The sequence below is a fragment of the Microcebus murinus genome, chromosome 13 (assembly GCF_040939455.1).
Source record: "Microcebus murinus isolate Inina chromosome 13, M.murinus_Inina_mat1.0, whole genome shotgun sequence".
In the NCBI taxonomy this organism is placed as follows: Eukaryota; Metazoa; Chordata; class Mammalia; order Primates; family Cheirogaleidae; genus Microcebus; species Microcebus murinus.
The window spans coordinates 5,140,030-5,162,605 of NC_134116.1; the positions used below are offsets into that span (position 1 = coordinate 5,140,030).

Consider the following 22,576-nt stretch of genomic DNA (forward strand, 5'->3'; position numbering starts at 1 on the left):
GGAATGAAGGAAAGTATGCACACAAGCAGCAATGCCATGTTAAAGATTTATAGGAACACTGTGACCTGACCTATGTCATCCAATGCTAACTGACCAAGAGCAAAGAAGTTTCATAAACTTCTAAATCCTGCTGATGCCCCAGATATTTGTGCTCATCAGTTACCTCCCGCAACCCCTTTTCCCTTCTTCCTTCCCTTAACATAAAAAGGAGCCTAAAGTTCATACTGACTTAATATGGTTCTTCAGGACATTACTCTGCCATCTTCCTGGTTTGATGGCTTCTCAAATACAAGTCACTGTCTTTTTCCCAACATCTTGTCTCTTGACTTATTTATTGGCTGTCATGCAGTGAGTGGTAAAAGCTTGGATTCAGTTACAGTTCCTTAAAAGAAGCTGGTCATACTTGAATCTGTATGTCTATAATAAGAGTTATTTAACATTACCATCAGTTATCTGGAATCTCAATCAGATGTCTCTAAAGAGTGTCAAGGATAAGCCGGGCGCGGTGGCTCACGCCTGTAATCCTAGCTCTCTGGGAGGCTGAGGCGGGCGGATTGCTCGAGGTCAGGAGTTCGAAACCAGCCTGAGCAAGAGTGAGACCCCGTCTCTACTATAAATAGAAAGAAATTAATTGGCCAACTAATATATATACAAAAAATTAGCCGGGCATGGTGGCGAATGCCTGTAGTCCCAGCTACTTGGGAGGCTGAGGCAGCAGGATTGCTTGAGCCAGGAGTTTGAGGTTGCTGTGAGCTAGGCTGACGCCACGGCACTCACTCTAGCCTGGGCAACAAAGCGAGACTCTGTCTCAAAAAAAAAAAAAAAAAAAAGAGTGTCAAGGATAGTTCTCCACAGTATCATTGCATGGAATCCTATAGGAGATTCCTCCTTTCTCCAAATGTTTCCTAACCCTAACTGATTTTACTAAAGGAGAGATGAAGGGTATATAATGGCTTATATTATTTTACTCACTTAGGAATGACTTATCTTACTTAATATTTAAACAGTATGTATTTCAGTTGTTGAGAAGGGTATAAAATTGGAGAACCATAATTTTCTATGGTATGAAAAAGTTGAAAATATACAGTGAGTATCTGTGTGTACGTGGGCTTCTAAATTATATTCTTCCATGAAATTCCACAATGCATCAGCATTGATAGATACATAGATAAATAAGCAGGCAGATATTTTCATAGATATATAGAAACTGATCACTAAAATATATCCTGTGAATGTTGTTTTGGAATGAAGATGGGCTTATTCTTCATAAGTTCACTGGTGAGAGTCTAAATTTAAAACCAGATATAGTTCTAGCTCTTACACATACCAAAAATGTAAAGTTTTTTTCGTGAATTTAACTCTCTGATCCTGTATTTTATAACAAGAATAAAGATAAGGATACATGGGTTATTACAAGCTATCCGTGAGATAATACATAGTGAACAATTATTGCATAGCTGGTTATATTACTGAAGAGCAGCTGAAAATTTTAGCATGTTCACTATAATCATTGTGATCACCATAATTACTATCACTTACATTCACACACTTGTTATCCACTACAATTGTACAATAATATAGTTTTCAAGTTGTTTCTGTTTACTCTGTGCATTTGATTCTCACAAAAAGTTCTGCCTGGTTGCTAAAGTAGATATTACTATTATTTCACTGTAAGTTTACCTTTTGTACAATAAGTAATAAGTAAATAAGTATACTGTAAAAGTGGCAAGCATAAAACACTATAATTTGGCACAAATTGGGTATACAAACAAAATCTGGAAAACTGTGACACAGCTATTAATCATATGGTTACTTGCATCATTTCTAGAAGGTGTTCTTTAATTTTTAAAAATATATTATTGCTCCACAGACCAGTAATTTTCACAATTCTTATTTTGACTTTACTATAAGGTCCATTTTGTATTTTCTTATAAAAATGATACTAGCAATTTTCAGATATTTAATTAGAAAGAGTAGAATCATATAAGGTAAAATAGCAAGCAGAAAGCAGCAATAAGACTATAATGGGCATCACTCATCACTCATAGCAAAAACAAAACAAAACAAAACCCAACCAAGTAGAAACTAGGACATGCTGCCCTACATAATCCTTAAAGTAAATTTAGACTCTTCAGGTTTCACTTGAGCCCATGAAAAGTATTTTCCCATATAATTTGGCCCCATCTGACCCTTTCACCATCATCTCCTTTCCCATTCAGAGAATGAATTAGGAATTAGCTCCAAACTATTTTCTGTTGTCTCTATTTCATACTCCAGGATTTCTGCTGATCAGTGTTTTAAAAGAATAGTCACTCATCCTCAAACGTTACTTCAAATCTATTTCTGAAACAAAGTTATCTTAAGCACTTGCCAGAGAGTTCCTCCTTTCCTGTGATCAATAAAAATAAAAAAGTTAAGATTAGTACCTTTTATTATCTCATTTCCAAAAACTCACTTCCTTGGTTAGCTGACAACAATCATACTGTCATCATCTGAACAGTCATTTTTCTGCATAAACTTCCTATTATCTTTTAAACAAATGTACATATTCATCTGTCATTCCTACACTTGAGACTTTAGAGACCTTTGTGAAGATTCAGTGGCAACAATTATTCCAGTCTTTATTGTAAAGACTGGTGATTATAGTTAACGATATATTATATCTTTGAAAAATGCTAAGACAATTGATGTTAAGTGTTTTCACCACAAAAAAGGTAACTGTGAGGAAAAGCATTTGCTAATTAGCTAGAATTAAGCATTTGACAATGTATATGTTCTCCAAAATATATTTTACATGATATATATAATTTTGTCAACTTAAAAAAATTAACTAATTTTAGAAATATGGTACTGAGCCTGTGTCTTTGTCATTAGCTTAGGTAAACTGCATAAAAAATGTAGATTCTGTGATGCTTTTGTCATTCCATTGTGAGTCATAACCATAGGGACTCTGATATTTACCAGCATGTGTAGGAACCAGCACAGAACATCGCAGTAGGCAATGAACTTTAGGGCTTTTACATTAACCTAGGGTCACCTGGATTTACTGGTGCTGACGGTGATGATATGAAAGACACTAAAAGGCCGGGTGCAGTGGCTCACACCTGTAATCCTAGCTCTCTGGGAGGCCGAGGCGGGTGGATTGCCCAAGGTCAGGAGTTCGAAACCAGCCTGAGCAAGAGACAGACCCCGTCTCTACTATAAATAGAAAGAAATTAATTGGCCAACTTATATAGAAAAAATGAGCCGGGCATGGTGGTGCATGCCTGTAGTCCCACCTACTCGAGAAACTGAGGTAGCAGGATTGCTTGAGCCCAGGAGATTGAGGTTGCTGTGAGCTAGGCTGATGCCACGGCACTCACTCTAGCCTGGGCAACAAAGTGAGAGTTTGTCTCAAAAAAAAAAGAAAGAAAGGAAGGAAAGGAAGGAAAGGAAGGAAGGAAGAAAGAAAGGAAGAAGAAAGGAAGAAGAAAAGAAGAAAGGAAGACAGAAAGAAAGACAGAAAGAAAGACAGAAAGAAAGACAGAAAGAAAGAAAGAAAGAAAGAAAGAAAGAAAGAAAGAAAGAAAGAAAGAAAGAAAGAAAGAAAGAAAGAAAGAAAGAAAGAAAGAAAGAAAGACAGACAGACAGACAGACAGACACTAAAATTGCAGGTGGTGATAATGACTCCATATCTGGCCACTCTGAATGTAAAAACTAATTTTGAATCAAAATCACTTAAGGAAAGTTTCAATCCAAAACTTACCAAGCTCTCTAAGATTTTTCTAGAGAAAATGAACAAAGGAGCTGGCTACACCTAGGTAAAAACCGTGGCCTGTGAACTGTTCCCATTAAAATAAAGAAAGATATAATAAATATGAGTTAGAAGTTCCCCAAGATTGTAATATCAATCTGGAAAAGGAAGTTATTCCAAACTATAAATCCACATACATCATTCTATTATTGACCAACACTTAATATGCATACCCAAAAACAAATCTGCATAGAAATAAATGTTGTGATATAGGTACTTCATAAGAAACTAAATTCAAAATTTATCGTTACCACTAACTCTCCTAAAGATTTTATTTCTTAGATGTGTTGAAAATTATGCAATTTCCAAATTCTAATGTTTCTCTTTACATATTGCTTACAATATTTAGTTAAGGCCCACTGTTATTAATGCTGTACTCAGACTAACTTAAATTTTCCACACTTTTGTGTTAGGATCTAATAACATTTTCCTTTTACAAAAACAATGCCAATTGATTTAACCCTCTGGTCCATAGAAACTGCATCCTTTTCTCAATTAAGTGATCCAAATACTTCATATATACCCTATAAATGCTCTCAAACTCTCCAGATAAAAACAATGTTTCACCACATTAAAAAATCTAACCTTCTCTTCAGAAGCTAAAATGTATTGCGTGAAAGGACATGGGGTGGGGAGAACAGTAAGAAAGCTGTTAGCCATAACACAGGAAAAAAACAGAAGGGCTGAGATGCATGTGTAGCTGGAGATGAACATAAAGAGACAGGAAAGAACTAGAGATAATTCGGAAATAAAAGCAGCATTACTTTCTTTTAATTCAGAAAGAGCCAGGTGTGTGGCCTGGGCACAGGTGTTCTCTTTCCATATGAATAATCAATGCCATCTCTACATGTGGCTATTTCCTATTTCTTACATTGACTCATTTTCTATTTCTAATATGGAGACACAAACTAACTCTAACAGGAATACTTACTGCTCATTATGGGGCATCTATTACACCTCTAGTGCTGTCTTGTATTTGTCTACTTCATATAAATATCAACACAACCCTTGACTTACGAAGTCTCCCCAGTTTTACTTAAATAATTAGCCCAATAAAGTTAACCAACTCAGTTACCTCAATTATAAAGTCAAAATAATAATAACTAAAGAAATATTAGCTCAAATAAAATTCTTCAATTGAGACAAAAAATGAAAAGTACAAAATCAACACAATTTAACTTAATACACTGTTGTGGAATTACATCTTCAAATTATTTTGTGAGAACCATTAAATTTAATAAAAGCCATTTTTATAGTCTCTGAGCAGGTCATATAAAGAATATTCCAAATATATTGGAAGCAGTAAATTATGTACCAGGTCTAGCATGAGTAAGAGACAATAAACAGCAGCAGATTTTTTTTTTTTTTTTTTTTTGAGACAGACTCTCAATCTGTTGCCTAGGCTAGAGTGCTGTGGTGTCAGCCTAGTTAGTTCACAGCAACCTCAAACTCCTGGGCTCAAGCAATCTTCCTGCCTCAACCTCCTGAGTAGCTGGGACTACAGGCATGTGCCACCATGCCCGGCTAATATATATATATATATATATTTTTTTTTTTTTAAGTTGTCCAGCTAATTTCTTTCTATTTTTTTTTTTTTAGTAGAGACAGGGTCTTCTTCTTGCTCAGGCTGGTTTGAAACTCCTGAGCTCAAACGATCCACCTGCCTCGGCCTCCCAGAGTGTGCTAGGATTACAGGTGTGTACCACCATGACCAGCTACCAGCAGATTTTCATGGAAATATTTTTAACCAGGAGCCATAACATTTTAGAAAAATGAATTCAATACAAGGTGGAGAAAATACAGTCACTAATGCAATCTTTCAGGTTTCTATTTTGCAAGTAAATTGTCAACATTTTTTAAATTACCAGTTTTGTTCCAACATATTAAATTTCTCCTCAAAACTGGTACATCCTACCATAAACACAAACATCTGCATAATCCTCTTAAACTTATGTTTATCTTTAGCGAGATATACTTATATATTTCACTCCATGTAAACAAAACATGAAAGTATGTATGTGTTTTGTAGGCCAGAGAGGTCACATGTCCAAAGAAAAATATAGAATAAAATTTTGTAAATGGTCATGCAGGATTCAGCAATATATGGTTTTTTTTTTATTATACTCCTCTATAATCTTCATTATAACCATTATAATAACCCTTCATCTACATAAATAACGAAAATAACTGATAGAAATAATATTTTTCAAATTACTTGAAGTTTAAAGCCTACTGGAATAAAATCACTAAAGATGTTATTCCACTAGGCTGCCAAATAATATGTTGCTACCATCTGTTACTTACAACCTTCAATAAGGTGGAACAGGTTAATGTTTGTGGTAGGATAACACTCCATTGTATGCATAAGACTCTTAACACATAAAATACAATTTTGTTTTATTAAAACAAATTAAGTTCATAATACAAAAAGCATTTCAAAATCCAAAGTATTTTACTACCTTAATATGCAATTAGTAAAAGAAATTTACTTCTCAAATTCAAAATATTTCTAACTATAATGGAGAAGAATATTACTCTGACCACCTACCTTTGATATCACAACATTCTTATAAGTCAATACAAAGAGCCTCTCCAGTTAAACTTTCTTCATGCAACTTACATTAAATGTAAAATGTAAAACTTAAAGTATCCTCAATATTCCTTAGAAGAGTATATGAATGATGTTCATGTAATTTAGAAGGACCTTTCATAGTTTTAATGCAGCAAGAATTGACCACATGCTTTCACACAAACTCCAAAAATGAAGGCATATTATAAAGTAAGTAACTTGAAAGTTGAATTACATCAACATATAACTTTCAAAAAAAATCTAAAAATTTTAATGCAAAAAAGTATGCTTTGAATGTAATTGTAACTCACCATAAAATCTACTGCTTGCTTGCTTGTTTGTTTGTTTGTTTATTTATTTAGAGACAGAATCTCTATTTATTTATTTAGAGACAGAATCTCACTCTGTCTCCTGGGCTAGAGTACTGTGGTGTCAGCCTAGCTCACAGCAATCTCAAACTCCTGGTCTCAAGCAATCCTTCTGCCTCAGCCTCCAGAGTAGCTGGAATTACAGGCATGCACCACCATACCCAGCTAATTTTTTCTGTATATTTTTAGTTGTCCAGCTAATTTCTTTCTATTTTTAGTAGAGACAGGGTCTCACTCTTGCTCAAGCTGGTACTGAACTCCTGACCTTGAGTGATCCTCCCACCTCAGCCTCCCAGTGTGCTAGGATTAGAGATGTGAGCCACCACACCTGGCCTTCTGCTCCTTTTAAACATACATATACATAAATCATCTAACAATCTTCATGTTAGATTTTTCTTGATAATAAACCCTCTGCATTTGGACAAATATACATTTGAGTTTCTTTCCAGTTTACATTCTCTAAACTTAAACTTTGAGTTACTGGTGGAGGGTTTTGTTCCAGTATAAATTCTACTTGTGTACAGTAAGATCTGTGACAGAATTAAAGGTATAGTAATACTTTTTATAGCTATAATATTTTTTCTCAGTATAAACACTTTAGAGCACTCTAAGACATTTATTTCCCAAAAGACATTTTGACAGCTGCTACAATTATACCACCAATATCACTGTCTGATATCAAGTAATATGTGAGCACTTATTAAGGCTTTCCCACATTTTTTAGATTTGTAGGATTTTTCACAGGTATGAATTCTCTCTTGTATAGTAAAGGAAAAGCACCAGGTAAATGCTTTGCCATATTCTTCACATTGGTATGATTTCTCTCAGATATTACTTACAGTTATAAATGTTTGAGCATTGTTTACAGACTTAGCCACATTCTTAACTTTAGTAAGATTTCTCTTCAGTATGTATTCTGCTAGTAGGGTATGAACATCACTTAAAGGCTTTGACACATTATGCACATTTGTAGCGTTTCTCTCCTGTATAAATTATGTCTTAATTAGAAAGGTTTAAGCAATATTTAAAGATTTTCCACATTCTTCACATTTGTAGGGTTTCTCTTGTATGAATTCTCTTATGTACAGAAAGATGTGAGTACTGGTTAAAGGCTTTGCCACATTGTTCACATTGGTAAGGTTTTTCTCTGGTATGAATAATTCTCTTATGTAGACTAAGGTTTGAGCTGTGGTTAAAAGCTTTCCCACATTCTTTACATTTGTAGGGTTTCTCTCCAGTATGAATTCTCTTATGATTAGTAAGATCTGAGCAACGGTAGAAGGCTTTGCCACATTCTTCACATCTGTAGGGTTTCTCTCCAGTATGAATTCTCTTGTGAATAGTAAGGTCTGAGCAACGGTTGAAGGCTTTGCCACATTCTTCACATTTGTAGGGTTTCTCTCCAGTATGAATTCTCTTATGAATAGTAAGGTCTGAGCAACGGTTGAAGGCTTTGCCACATTCTTCACATTTGTAGGGTTTCTCTCCGGTATGAATTCTCTTATGATTAGTAAGGTCTGAGCAACGGTTGAAGGCTTTGCCACATTCTTCACATTTGTAGGGTTTCTCACCAGTATGGATGATTCTCTTATGTATAATAAGGCTTGAGCTGTGGTTAAAAGCTTTGCCACATTCTCCACATTTGTAGGGTTTCTCTCCAGTATGAACTCTCTTATGTTTAGTAAGGTCTGAGCATTGATTAAAGACTTTGCCACATTCTTCACATTTGTAGGGTTTCTCTCCAGTATGAATTCTCTTATGTTTAGTAAGGACTGAGCAATGAATAAAGGCTTTGCCACATTCTTCACATTTGTAAGGTTTTTCACTGGTATGAACAATTCTCTTATGTAGACTAAGGTTTGAGCTGTGGTTAAAAGCTTTGCCACATTCTTCACATCTGTAGGGTTTTTCTCCAGTATGAATTCTGTTATGTATAATAAGGCTAGAGCTGCGGTTAAAAGCTTTGCCACATTTTTCACATTTGTAGGGTTTCTCTCCAGTATGAATTCTTTTATGAATATTAAGGTCTGAACAACGGTTAAAGGCTTTGCCACATTGTTCACATTTGTAGTGTTTCTCTTCATTATGAATTCTTTTATGTTTAGTAAGGTATGAGCACTGGTTAAAAGCTTTGCCACATTGTTCACATTTATAGGGTTTCTCTCCAGTATGAATTCCCTTATGTGCAGTAAGTTGTGAGCACCAGTGAAAGGCTTTGTTACATTCTTCACATTTGTAGGGTTTATCTCCAGAATGAATTTTTTTATATACAGAAATATATGAGTAGTGGCTAAAGGCACTGCCACATTCTTCACATTCATAGGAGTTTTCTCTGGAATTAATTCTCTTATGTATACTAAGGTCTGAGTTGTGGTTAGAAGCTTTGCCATAGTCTTCACATTTATAAGGTTTCTCTACAGTATTCATTCTCTTATGTGTAGAAAGATTTGAACTGTGGCTAAAATCTTTGCCATAATTTTTACATTTACACCATTTCTCACCAGTATAAACTATCTTATGATTAGAAAGGCTTGAGCAAGATTTTAAGACTTTGTCACATTCATTACATTTGTAAGGCTTCTCTCCATTATGAATTCTCTTATGTTCAGTAATGTGTGAGCATTGGTTAAATGCTTCCCCACATTCTTTACACTTAAAAGATTTTTCTATGGTATGTCTCATCTTATGTCTATTTAGATTTGACAAGTTTTTGAAGACTTTCAAACATTTATTACATTGAAATATTTTGCTATGGGTAGTTGTTGAACATTGTTTAAGTCCATTACAACATCTTTTCTGCTTCTTACACTCACCCACCTTTTCCCAGTCTTTTATTAAGTTTAAATTCTCAAAGCCACAGCTTCCATATCTTCTCAGTATCACTTTTTGGAATGAAACATTTATCTCCTGCTCTGGCAAATGGTCTTGGGTGGAATGAGAAGACATAGCTGAAAGAAATTTTAAAAAACACCAAATTATCCCACTTACTTCTTTTTTTCAGAATCAGATGAATATACATTATAAATTTAATATGTGAAGTAATACCAAGTACACTGGCAAAATGTCATAATAAAATATACAGGCTCTAATTATCTTTTACATAAATAAATTTAACAAAACTATATTTACTAGATTGATTTCTAGGAATTCTAAAAACCAAGTAAGAGTTTGCAGCATGCCAGCTGAACACAATGACAAGAGCCACATAGAAAAGGAAGAAAAGTTTGTTATGTTCACCCACCATGGCCCTTTCCTGTTTAACACAGATGATGTACATAGAAGTAAACTCACAACTCCCTGCTTCTCAAAAAAGAAAGAAAATAGTAAGACCTGCGTCCATCCTTCTGGCTTTGGGGGCCCTTATAAAGATTGGTTTCTGTTTACCATAACACAGAGTGCTGAAAGGAATTATGCTAGAATTTAAAACACAGAATGGGTGTACTGAAATAAAAGGTGAAAGATTCTTACAACAGTAGAGGAATTTCAGTGCCACAAACAAGAGAACAGGTGTAGCAAATGATGACTGGCTCTGAAATGTGGGAATATTGTTTTAACTGAAAAATAAATTAAAAATTTTACAGAATAAACATGCTCAGAACAGATTTGAGGTTCCTTAAATCTCTAACACAGTTCATTGGGGTCAGGGTCCCCTAGGATAAAGCAACTTTATAAAGTTTGTGATAGGTGGCTTTTTCAAAATCCACAAATCTCAACCAAAGATTAAAATATATATACAATATCAAGGTGACATAATCTAGTCAAACAAACAAAATAAATTATTAGAAATCAGCCATAAAGGAATGGAGAGGTATTAATTATCTGAAAATATTAAAAATATCCACCTGAGTGATGCTAAACAAACAGAATAAATGCAAACAATACAGACAACTAAATAAAATCAGGGAAATGAGAATATCTACAACAAAGAATAGAAAGAAATATTGTGAGGCTGAAGAATACAATAAGAAATGACAGATATTCTTAAATATAAGAAAAAAGGCATAACACATTAAGAAGCTAAAGAAACTTCAGCTACGATAAACAGGACAGATTTATAAAGAAAGTTGTGAAAGTCACACACAAAAGAATATTGAAAGCAGCAAGAGAAAAGTGATGTGTCATCTATAAGCATGCCCCTATGAAATTACCAGTAGATTTATCAAGACAGCTTGCATGCCAGAAAAGAATTCAGTGATATAGTCAAAATGGTAAAAAATCAAAAGCTTCAAGCAGAAATACTATATCCAGCAAAACTTCCCTTCTAAATGAAGAAAAAATAAAGACTTATCAAGATAATTAAATGCTGAAACAGTTATCACCACTAGACTTGACCCATAAGAAATGCCAAAGGAAGCCCCTTTCATAGAAAAGAGAAAGATGCTAGAAAACACCACAAAATCTTATGAAAATAAGAATCCCTGGGAAAGATATGTAAGTACACCTAAGTGAATTTCTGTAGGATTAAAACAGTGTACAATATAGTTTTAATCATGCTGTAAAATTTGAAGACAAAAACAGAAAAATAATACTGAACCTCTATTAATGGGTATACAATATAAGATATAATTGGTGATGTCAATAACAAAGTTGAGGGCAGATATAATGAGGGAGAATTTTTATATGCAACTAAAGGTAAGTTGTTACCAGTTATTGTTATAGCAGAGAAAAAAATTGCAGACTAGAGGCAGCCTGCCAGCTTGCTGCTACCAATGAAAGAAGTGAAAGGTACAGGCAGCTGCCTACATATGGATGGCTCACCTAGGAAGTATTGTAATGAATTCAGAAAGAAGCACGTGGGATACTGAGTGTGGAAAAAAAGGTGATGGGATGATACATATACAAAGATTAGAGAACACGAGGAGAAAAATAGGAGGATAGAGTGTGGAAGCACTGTGCTCCCCTTGCTGGTGCAGTGTAGACTGAACTACCAGATGACACACACCACTCCCACAGACCTCCTACCTGCTAAGACAGGGACATGCCTGGAGTCTGTGCAGAGCCCTTGTGCTAGATAGCAGACACTGTGGAGATCAGGCAAGAGCTAAGGAAATCCTGAACTTTTGGGGTACACTGGGCTAGGAAGACTCTGCACTGATTTGTGGCTTTCCTGAGCCAGACCCTGGAAATTATTGCCAGGCATTTTACCACTTGAGCACAACAGGACCTGGGCACAGGAATTGTCTGTAGGGTAGCACGTTCTGACCTGAGAGACCCTGGGTGATTGTTTCTGCAGGTTCTGGGTGGGGTGTGCAGAATTATGACCTCTGCATGTCTTACATGGCATCTGTGGCACTCTTGGGCCTAAGAAGCAGCCTGCAGCCTGCTTATTAGCCCTGAACCTGCTCTCCAAGCCCCAACCACTTCCTGCCTGCCTGGCCCTGCCCCCGCCGCCCTCCAGGTCAGGCCATCCTGTCATCTGCATGGCCCCTGGCTTGCAGCCCCTGGTCAAAGGCTCACCTTCTGTCTCCACACCAGTCCCAGCTCAAAGGCTCTCATGCCAGGGTGCAACAGGCTCCACCATGAGAGGCCTCAGGTAACCATTTCAGCAGGTCCTCTGTCGGGTAAGGAGAGCTGTGACCACTGCATGTCTGACCTGGCATCTGTGGGAACTTAATGCCTAAGAAGCAGACTGCAGCCTGCTCCACTGTGAATCTGCTCGCCCCAGCCACCTCCTTCGTCCCTGGCCCTGACTCTGACCTCCAGGTCAATTCAGCACACCATCTGCATGACCCTGGCTTGGATCCTCAGATCAGAGGCTTTGCTTCTGGCTCCACCATGGTCCCTGCTTAGAGGCTCTAATGCCAGGGCAGAGCAGGCCAACCTGAGAGGTTCTGGCTGGCATTGCAGGCCAGACAGGAGTGTGAAAAGCTCTGTGGTCCCTTCGCCACTGGGGCCAATCTCAGCCTACCTGACTTGGCATTCATGGGCCCCCAGAGCCTGTGGAGCAGGCTGCTACTACCTGTTCAGCCAAGACTCCACCCTTCTGCCCCAACCACCTCAAGTCTGCATGGCCCTGACCCTGCTCCTCCAGGATGGATCAGCCTGCCATTGGCACAGCTCCTCTTTTAGGTAAAAGATTTTGTGCAATGGTTCTGCTCACAGCTCCTTCCTAGTCATAGCTTGGAGACTGTCACAGTGGAGTCTGACGCTCTGCCCCTTAGCCTCCAGAAATCTCACAAAGCCCAAGACACATTTCCAAAGTTTCCAGCACTGCATCTAGACCCCAAGACCCTACCCCAGAGCCTCCACCACAAAACCAGGGCTAGAAGAGATACTCCAAAGTCCAACGCCCGGTCAGGGACCGCACCCTCCCAGCCTAACGCTGCCAGCACACTGTGACCTGCTTTGAGCAACTGCCCACAACCCAGGAACCCACAACAACCTCATCCAGCTGCTCCAGTTACCTCTGTGGGGAGACCCTCACAACACCAGCCTCTGAGAAGAGAGTCTCATCCAGCTCTCAACTTGAACATCCTAAAACTATCTGGAGAGTTCACAGCAAGGAACAGAAGTCCTGAAAACCCATTACCCTGGAACTGAAGAAAAGGGGTTCAGATGAGAAGAAACCAACAAAATAACTGAGGCAACATGAAAACTCAAAAGACATTAACACCCCCAAGAGATTACAATGGAGTTACATTGGTGAACTCCAACTACAAGGAGATTGCTCAAATGACAGAAATGGAATTCAGAATATGGATGGCAAATAAGATGAATGTAATTGAAAAGAAAACTGAAAACCAACAAAAAGAAGCCCAAAAAATATTTCAGAAAATTAATGAAAAGTCACCAAAGAGGTTAACAAACTTAGGAAGGATATAATAAAACTTAATGAAAGAGGGCTGGGCGCAGTGGCTCACACCTGTAATCCTAGCACTCTGGGAGGCTGAGGTGGACGGATTGCTCGAGGTAAGAAGTTCGAAAGCAGCCTGAGCAAGAGCGAGACCCCGTCTCTACTATAAATAGATAGAAATTAATTGGCCAACTAATATATAGAGAAAAAAATAGCCGGGCATGGTGGCACATTGCCTGTAGTCCCAGCTACTTGGGAGGCTGAGGCAGCAGGATTGCTTGGGCCCAGGAGTTTAAGGTTGCTGTGAGCTAGGCTGATGCCACGGCACTCACTCTAGCCTTGGCAACAAAGCGAAACTCTGTTTCAAAAAAAAAAAAAAAAGAAAAGAAATAAAAGAGGATTATAGTGCTTTTCAAACTGCAGCAGAAAATTTCAGCAACAGATTAAACCAAGGAGAAGAAAAAAATCTCAGAGCTTGAAGACAGGACTCTGGAGCTAAACCAATCATTTAAAGAGGCAAAGAAGAAAAGAACAAGGCAGAACAATCACATACAGAGATATGGGACAAAGTGAAACAAACAAACAAACAAATTATAGATATCACTGAGGGAGAAGAATGTGCTAAAAGCATAGAAAATCTACTTGAGGGAATTACTGTGGAAGAATTCCCCAGGACTGCCAGAGATCCAGACATCCAGATACAAGACGGCCATTGAACGTTGGAAAAATTGATGGCAAACCGAACATCTCCAAGACACATAGTATTCAACCTGGCCAAAGTCAAAGTCTACAAGCATCTAGATGTAAGCAACAAATGACCTACATGGAAAAACCCATCAGATAACAACAGATTTCTGAGCAGGAACTTTATAAGTCAGAAGGGAGTGGGCCCACATCTTCATCTTAAACAAAACAACTGCCAACCTAGAATTTTGTATCCTGTGAAACTAAGGCTCATATTTGATGAAGAAATTAACTCTTTTCCAGACAACCAAACACTGAGACTTGTCCACTGTTGTCCTGGACAACTGTCCAGATTTGCCCTGCAAGAAGTATGCAGATCTGTAATACACATAGAACAGAAAAATAATTGTCCACCAGTGTAAAAACCCTCAAAGGCTAAAGGTCAGAGCCCAGTCACCACAATGGTTCAAGAGGTAAAACAAAGCAATAAAGTTCTACTCAACAGGATGAACAGAAATCCACCGCACACTTACCAATTCCTTCAATAAACATGAATGGCTTGAACTCACCATTCAAGAGACATAGTCTGGCTGAATGGATAACAACATATGAATCAAGTATCTGCCGTCTCCAGGAAACAACACATCTAACTCACAAGGATTTATTCACACTTAAAGTGAAGGAATGGAAAACAGTATTCCAGGCAAATGGAAACCAAAAGAAAGCTGGCGTAACAGTTCTCCTATCATATAATACAATCTTACAATCAATGAAAGTAATAAAAGACATGATCATTATATAATGGTAAAGGGAACAAGTGAACAAGAAGACAGAACAATTTTAAATATTTACACACCTAACACAGAGGGCCCAGATTCATAAAGAAAATTTTACTTGAACGAAACAAAATAATAAATAGCAACACAGTAAGAGCCAGGGATTTCAATACCCTTGTGACAAAACAGGACAGATCTTCCAAATAGAAAATAAACAAAGAGGCCAGGCGCAGTGGCTCATGCCTGTAATCCTAGCACTCTGGGAGGCCAAGGCAGTAAGATTGCTCAAGCAAGAGCGAGACCCTGTCTCTACTATAAATAGAAAGAAATTAATTGGCCAACTAATATATATAGAAAAAATTAGCCGAGCATGGTGGCACATGCCTGTAGTCCCAGCTACTCGGGAGGCTGAGGCAGAAGGATTGCTTGAGCCCAGGAGTTTGAGGTTGCTGTGAGCTAGGCTGACCCCACGGCACTCACTCTAGCCTGGGCAACAGAACGAGACTTTGTCTCAAAAAAAAAAAAAAAGGAAAAGAAAGGAAACAATGGACAGAACACTAGAACAAATGGGCCTGACTGACATTTACAGAACATTCTACCCCAAACCACTGAATATACATTTTGGTCATCAGCTCATGGAACATTCTCTAAGATAGACCACATCCTAGGACACAAAACATGTCTCAACAAATTCAAAAGGCAGAAACTATGCCATGAATCTTCTCAGAACCCAGTGGAATAAAATTAGAAATCAACTCCAACAGAAATACTCATCTCTACACGAAGTTGTTGAAATTAAATTAGGAATATAGCAGTCCAGAGAGGAAACTTTATAGCCATAAGTGCCTACATTCAAAAAACCAGAAAGATCACAAATCAACAATCTAATGAATCATCTCAAAGAAGTGGAAAAGGAGGAACAAACCAAACCCAAACCCAGGAGAAGAAAAGCAAAGAAAATAAGAAAGAAGAATAAAAAAAGAAATAACCAAGATCAGAACAGAACTAAATGAAATTAACAACAAAAGAACTATACAGAAGATTGATGAAACAAATAGATGGTTCTATGAAAAGATAAACAAAATTGGCAGGCTTCTCTCTAGATTAACCAGAAGCAGAAATGAAAGAACTCTAATAAGCCCAATCAGGAATGAAAAAGAAGAAATTACAATGATACCACAGAAATACAAAATATCATCTCTGAATACTATAAAAATCTCTATGCACATAAACTTAAAAATGTGAAGTAAATGGACAAATTTTTAGAAACACACCGACTGACTCAGAAAGAAACAGAATTGTACCAAAATTCAAGCAGCAATAAAATGTCTTCCAACAACAAAAGACCTGGACCAGATGGTTTCACACCAGAATTTTACCAGACCTACAAGGAAGAACTCGTACCTATCCTGAGGAAATTACTGCATAATATCAAGAAGGAAAGAATGCTCCCCAACACATTTTACAAAGCCAACATCACCTTGATACTAACGCCAGGAAAGGACACAATAACAGGAAAAAGAGAACTATAAACCAATATCCCTTATGAATACAGATGCAAAAAGTTTCAATAAAATCCAAGAAAACCAAATACTAATCAAAAAAATCCATCATGACAAAGTAGGCTTCATCCAAGACATGCAGCAATGGTTCAATATACACAAATCTATAAATGTAATTACCACATAAATAAGAACATAAAGACCACATGATCCTTTCAATAGATGCAGAAAAAGCATTTGACAAAATTCAGCACCCTTTTATGTTAAGAATACTTAACAAGGCCAGGTGCAGTGGCTCACGCCTGTAATCCTAGCACTCTGGGAGGCTGAGGTGGGCAGATTGCTCGAGGTCAGGAGTTTGAAAACAGCCTGAGCAAGAGCGAGACCCCATCTCTACTATAAATAGAAATTAATTGGCCAACTAATATATATAGAAAAAATTAGCCAGGCATGGTGGTACATGCCTGTAGTCCCAGCTACTTGGGAGGCTGAGGCAGAAGGATCGCTTGAGCCCAGGAGTTTTGAGGTTACTATGAGCTAGGCTGATGCCGCAGCACTCTAGCTGGGGCAACAAAGTGAGACTCTGTCTCAAAAATAAATAAATAAATAAATAAATAAATAAATAAATAAATAAATAAATAAATGCATCCACATATTGCCATCTTTGACAAAGATCCATATATTGCATTATTTGACAAAGCAGAAAATAACATACAATAGGGAGAAGAATTTATATTCAATAAATGGTGCTGGGAAAATTGGATAGGAACATGGAAAATACTGAAACAGGATCCACACCTCTCACCTCTCACAAAAATCAACTCATGATGGATAACAGACTTAAACCTAAGGCATGAAACCATAAGAATTTTAGAAGAAAATTTTGGAAGAACTCTTATAGACATCAACATATGCACAAAGAATTTATGACAAAGACCCCAAAGGCAATCACAGTAACAATAAAAATAGATAAATAGGACCTCATCAAATTAAAAGGCTTCTGAACAGCCAAGGAAACTATCTCAAGAGTAAACAGACAACCTACAGAATGAAAGAAAATATTCATATGCAACACATCCAATAAAGCCCTGATAACTAGAATCTATAAAGGACTCAGAAAAACCAGCAAGCAAAAAAAAAAAAAATCAAACAATCCCACTAAAAAGTGGGCAAAGGACATGAATAGAAACTTTTCAAAAGACGACAAACTAATGGCCAACAGACATATGAAAAAATGCTCAACCTCTCTAATCATCAGGGAAATGCAAATCAAAACCACAATGAGATATTACTTAACTCCAGTGAGAATGGCTTTTATCAAAAAATCCAAAACAGGCCAGGCAGGGTGGCTCACGCCTGTAATCCTAACACTCTGGGAGGCCAAGATAGGCAGATCACTCAAGGTCAAGAGTTCAAAACCAGCCTGAGCCAGAGCTGGTTGATGCCGCTGATGCCGCAGTTGAGGTTGCTGTGAGCTAGGTTGACGCCACACACTCTAGTCTAGACTCTGAGTCAAAAAAAAAAAGAAAAAAGAAAAAATCTGAAAACAACAAATTGGCATGGATGGGGAGAGATAGGAACACTCATACACTGCTGGTGGGACTGCAAACTAGTACAACTAGTACAACCTCTATAGAACGTAATATTGAGAGACCTCAAAGAATTAAAAGTAGATCTACCCATCTGATTCAACAATTCCACTACCCAGAGAAAAAAGACATTCCATATAAATGACAACTGAACTTAAATGTTTATTACAGCACAATTCATAGTTGCAAAGATGTGGTACCAACCCAAATACCCATCAATACATGAATGGATTAATAAAAGGTGGGGTATATACATACATACACACACACACACACACACACACACACACACACACACACACACACACACACACCATGGAGTATTACTCAAGCATAAAAGAAATGGTGAACTAATACCTCTTGTGTTTTTTTGGATAGAGCTTAATCCCTATTTTTTAAGTGAAGTATCAAAGGGATGGAAAACAAACACCAAATGTACTTACCATTACATTGATACTAATTGATCAACACTTATGTGCACATATGGAAGTAACATTCATTGAGGATCATGCAGGTGAGGGGAGAGAGGGGATGAGTAAATTCACACCTAATGGGTTTGGTGCACAATGTCTGGGTGATGGGCATGCTTGTATCTTTGGCACGGGTGATACAAACGCAATTTCTGTGATCATAGCATTTATACCCCTGTAATATTCTGAAATAATAAAATAAAACATACTGTTTTAACTGTAAGAAGTTTTGTGTAATTGCATAGTGCCACAATGAAAACACCTATAGAGATACACTCAAATAATATGAAAAGATTCAAAACATGAAACTCAAAAGTTCAATGAGACACAAAGGGAAACAGAAAGAGAGGAAAAGAGGGACACGGCAATAGAAAGTCCTTCCCTTTCAGAAAATTATGTAATTATTCAGGGACTAAACTTCACAATAAAATATTATAAAGACAAAAATTTAAGAAAATAAAAAAACAATATCCTACTATATCTTCTCTCAAGGGACTAAAAGTGGCAGAACAACAACAACAAAAAAACTACTACATGCAAATATTGAGTTCACAATTAGGCACAATACATTTTGAGGCAACACTTGTCCTATTTTATAAAATATACTTTAAGTCAGAACTGCCACAAAAGACACAGGGATATTAAATAAATAAATGAACCCATTTATTATTATTTAATATCCCTGTGTCTTTATATATTCACATAGATAATATATATTATATATGCCTATTGTGTATGGGGGTGTGTGTATAAAATCAGGGTTGACAAATATATGAAGCAAACATTGAAGCAAGAAACACGCAGCAATATAATAATGGTAGGATTCTTGAATACCTTTTGGTAATGAATAATAATGTAAGACATAACATTAATAAAGGAATCAACAACTTGAAAGCATTATAAAACAATTACACCTAATAGTCAAAGAGAGAACACTCCACACAACAGCAGAATACACAATCTTCTCAATAACTCATAAAACATTCTCCCAGACAGAACACCTATTATCCCAGAAAACAATCCTTTACAAATTTTTAAAATTTAAAATCTTACAAACTATTATTTGTAACAAAAATGCAATGGAACTAGAAATCAATTACAGAAGAAAAATCAGAAAATCCACATGAGTGGAAATCACACACTCTTGAACATGGTCCAGTTCAAGGGCTGGAAGACTTACTATTGTGAAGATGTTCATACTGACCAAAATGATCTACAAATTCAAAGCAATCTCTTTAAAATTATTGTCATATTACGCAAAAAAAAAAAGTAATTCACAATTATTATATAGAATGCCAAAGTACCATGAAGAGCCCAACAGTGTTCAAAAACAGAAACAATGTTGGAGGCATTACAATTTCTGATCTCAAGACATGTTACAAAAGGTACACTAATCAAAGCAGTTTGCTACTGGCATAAAGGAAGAAAACTAGATGAATTAGACAAAATGTAGGACAGACATAAATCCCTCGCATATATGGTAAAACAGAGTTATTTGCACATCCATGTTTATTTCAGCATCATTCACAAGAACCAATAGGTGAAAAGAACCTAAACTTGCCTCACAAAATGAAAAGATAAATATAATTTGGGATATAAAATAATAAAGGAGTATTACTCAGCTTTTAAAAAGCAGGAAATCTAACATCTACGATAAAGATAAATCTTGACATTATAATAAAGAATATAAGACAGTCCCTCCCAAAAAACATACTCCATGAATCCACTTGTATTTAACATTGTAAATTTCATGTTTTTTACAAAAAATAATGCCAAAAATAGAGTTTTGAAGCTTGTCAAAATTTATCTTCAAATCACACAAATGTTTCACACAAATATATATTCCCCTATAAATATATGTTGAAATTAAGACAATTTCATGACTATCTACCTAGACAAGACAAAATAATCATTGACCACCAAACAAAAAAAAATGTACTATCCATAAACAAAAGAGGACTAATTATTTATACAGGCAAGCAAACACAAAGAGAATTATATTAGCAGTAGATACAAGGCTGATTTATATTTGATTTTTGCTTTACATTGTCTCAAGGCATAAAGAGTTGAATATTGCCAAGTAAAACAATATAATATACATAAAACTAAAAACTTAGTTAAGTGATGTGAGATGGCCTACTTTAAAAAATGAAGCAGAGGCTAGGTGCAGTGACTCAGACCTGTAATCCTAGCACTCTGGGAGGTCAAGGTAAGAGGATCGCTTGAGGTCAGGTGTTCTAGAACAGCCTTAGCAATAGTGAGACTGTCTATAATAACAATAAAAAAAATTAGCTGGGCAACTAAAAAATAGAAAATATTAGCCAGGCATGGTGATGAGTGCCTGTAATCCGAGCTACTTAGGGGGCTAAAGCAGGAGGATAACTTGAGCCCGGAGTTTGAGGTTGCTGTGAGCTAGACTGACACCACAGTACTCTAGCCCAGGAGACAGAGTGAGACTCTGTCTCAAAAAATAAATAAATAAACAAAGCAGAACTATAAAATTATACACAAGAATGAAAAGAAACTTTAACCCATAGAATCCTGAATAAACATAGTGTATTCCTGAAGAAGAATTCTAGATAACTATAATTTTCAAAGATGACTAGGCATCCATGAAGAACACAGATACTGAATCACTAGCACATAGTTAGGGCGATTTCTGCAAAACATTGATATATTTGCAAAAACATATCATAATCATTCATAAAAAGCTTTGATAAGAAAATATTAAGTGTTAGGCATTTAAATGATACTAGCAAAACTTTTTTTATGTTATTAATATATTGATGCTCTTCTTACACAAAAGAGAAAGGGTGTAATCTAGTTTTCAGAAGCAAAGGAAGGTCTTACATTTCTAAATATTGTAACAACATGGATATTGTCAAATATGCTATGAAAGTGATATATAAAATGAACGATTAGTAATAAATTTTATTATCATTAGGATAAAGGCTGATTCCAGTGGATGGAAATGCTAATAACTATTTGCATGCAGAAAACTGAAACATATAAATAAACCATTTTAATAAATGAGGGGTGCATACTGATTATCTAATTCAATTTTTTAAAACATAAAATCAAGCATGTTATTTCAGAACTTCTGAAAGTTCTCTATTAAGAAATGATCAGGGCCTGGTGCGGTGGCTCATCCCTGTAACACTAGCACTCTGGGAGACCAAGGTGGGCGGATCATTTGAGCTCAGAAGTTTGAGACTAGCCTGAGCAAGAGCGAGACCCCATCTCTACTAAAAAAATAGAAAGAAGTTAGCTGGACAACTAAAAAAAAAATATATATATATATATATATAAATTAGCCGGACATGGTGATGCATGCCTGTAGTCCCAGCTACTTCGGAGGCTGAGGCACTAGGATTGCTTGAGCCCCAGAGTTTGAGGTTGCTGTGAGCTAGGCTGATACCAGCACACTCTAGCCTGAGCAACAGAGTGAGACTCCAAAAAAATAAAAAATAAAAATGGAAAGCAAAATCACAATGAAATACCACCTCACATTCAAAATGGGCAATATTAAAAAAAAAGTTTGGGCTGGACACAGTGGCTCACACCTGTAATCCTAAGCACTATGAGAGGCCAAGGTGGGCGTATCACTCAGGGTCAGGAGTTCAAAACCAGCCTGAGCAAGAGCAAGACCCCATCTCTACTGAAAAATAGAAAGAAATTAATTGGCCAACTAAAAATATATATAGAAAAAATTAGCTGGACATGGTGGTACATGCTTGTAGTTCCCTACAAGCTGAGGCAGGAGGACCCCTTAAGCCCAAGGAGTTTGAAGTTGCTATGAACTAGGCTGACGCCACAGCACTCTAGCCCAGGCAACAAACAGAGTGAGACTCTGTCTCAAAAAAAAAAAAAAAGTTTGTCAAAGATGTAGAGAAATTGGAACCCATTTGAAATATTGGTGGTGGAAAATGATGCAGACACTATAAAACATATGAAGGTTCCTTGAAAAATTAAAAAGTAAAATTAGTGTATGGTCCAGCAATGCCACTTCTGGGTTATCTATCCAAAGTACAT

The 22,576-nt window shown here is 36.6% G+C and overlaps 1 protein-coding gene across 1 annotated transcript in view; it reads right to left on the reverse strand.

Moving 5' to 3' along the window:
• Positions 1-6,173: 6,173 nt before the first annotated feature.
• LOC105864199 (uncharacterized) overlaps positions 6,174-22,576 on the reverse strand; it is a 48,453-nt gene continuing 32,050 nt past the window's right edge. Inside the window, exon 5 of the mRNA XM_076009277.1 lies at positions 6,174-9,678. Coding sequence (XP_075865392.1) covers positions 7,775-9,678 — 1,904 coding nt within the window. The 3' untranslated portion in view covers positions 6,174-7,774. The remainder of the gene's footprint in view (positions 9,679-22,576) is intronic.